The 1067-nt window shown below is 37.6% G+C and overlaps 1 protein-coding gene across 1 annotated transcript in view; it reads left to right on the forward strand.

Moving 5' to 3' along the window:
- Nucleotides 1-935: 935 nt before the first annotated feature.
- Nucleotides 936-1067, forward strand: part of LOC101346231 (adhesion G protein-coupled receptor E4-like) — a 66626-nt gene continuing 66494 nt past the window's right edge. The window contains exon 1 of the mRNA XM_023733081.1: nucleotides 936-954. Coding sequence (XP_023588849.1) covers nucleotides 936-954 — 19 coding nt within the window. The remainder of the gene's footprint in view (nucleotides 955-1067) is intronic.

Here is a 1067-nt window from a genome sequence, read left to right on the forward strand (position 1 = left end):
GTAATCATCAAAGTTACTTTTTACTGCGTAAAACTTTTTGTTCACACGTCTGACATAGTGCTGAAAAATGAGCCCCTCATGTTGGAAGGCACTCAAAATACAACTAGGGAAGAGCTGCCTCCTCATAGTAGATTTCATCTTAATGATGTGGATGGAGTCAAGCTTTCAGGACCTTCATTTGCTGACATGGCACAATTCAAAATCAGAAGAAACAGCTGGAAACATCCATTAATGATCAGAATGTGGAATGTATGAAGTATGGAAGTCATCAAAAATGAAATGGAACTCATAAAGATCGATACACTAGGCATTACTGAGTTAAAATGGGTTGATACTGGCCATTTTAAATCAGACAATCATATGGTTTACTGTGCTGGGAATGACGAATTAAAGAGGAATGGCCACACATTCATTGTCAATAAGAACATTTCAAGGTCTATCCTGAAGTACGATGCTGTCAGTGATAGGATAATATCCATACACCTATGAGGAAGGCAAGTTAATATGACTATTATTCAAATTTGCTTACCAACGATAATGCCAAAGATGAAGAAATTGAAGATTTTTACCAACTTCTGTAGTCTGAAATTGATAAAACATGCAATCAAGATGCACTGATAATTACTGGCAATTGGAATGCGAAAGCTGGAAACAAAGATGAAGGATTTGTAGTGGGAAAATAAGGCCTTGGTGGTAGAAATGATGCTGGAGATCTCATGACAGAAATTTGCAAGACCAATGATCTATTCATTGCAAGTATGTTTTTTCAATAACATAAATGGCGACTATACAGGTGGACCTCACTGGATGAAAAACGCAAGAATCAAATCGACTACATCTGTGGAAAGAGACAATGGAAAAGCTCAAAACCATCAGTCAGAACAAGGTCAAGGGCTGACTGGGGAACAGACCATCAATTGCGCATATACAAGTTTATGTTGAAGCTGAGGAAAAGTAAAACAACTCCAAGAGAACCAAAATACAAACTTGAGTATATCCCACCTGATTTTGGAGATCAGCTCAAGAATAGATTTGATGCATTGAACGCTAATGACAGAAGACCAGAC

Source organism: Trichechus manatus, unplaced genomic scaffold (assembly GCF_000243295.1).
Source record: "Trichechus manatus latirostris isolate Lorelei unplaced genomic scaffold, TriManLat1.0 scaffold00057, whole genome shotgun sequence".
Lineage (NCBI taxonomy): Eukaryota > Metazoa > Chordata > Mammalia > Sirenia > Trichechidae > Trichechus > Trichechus manatus.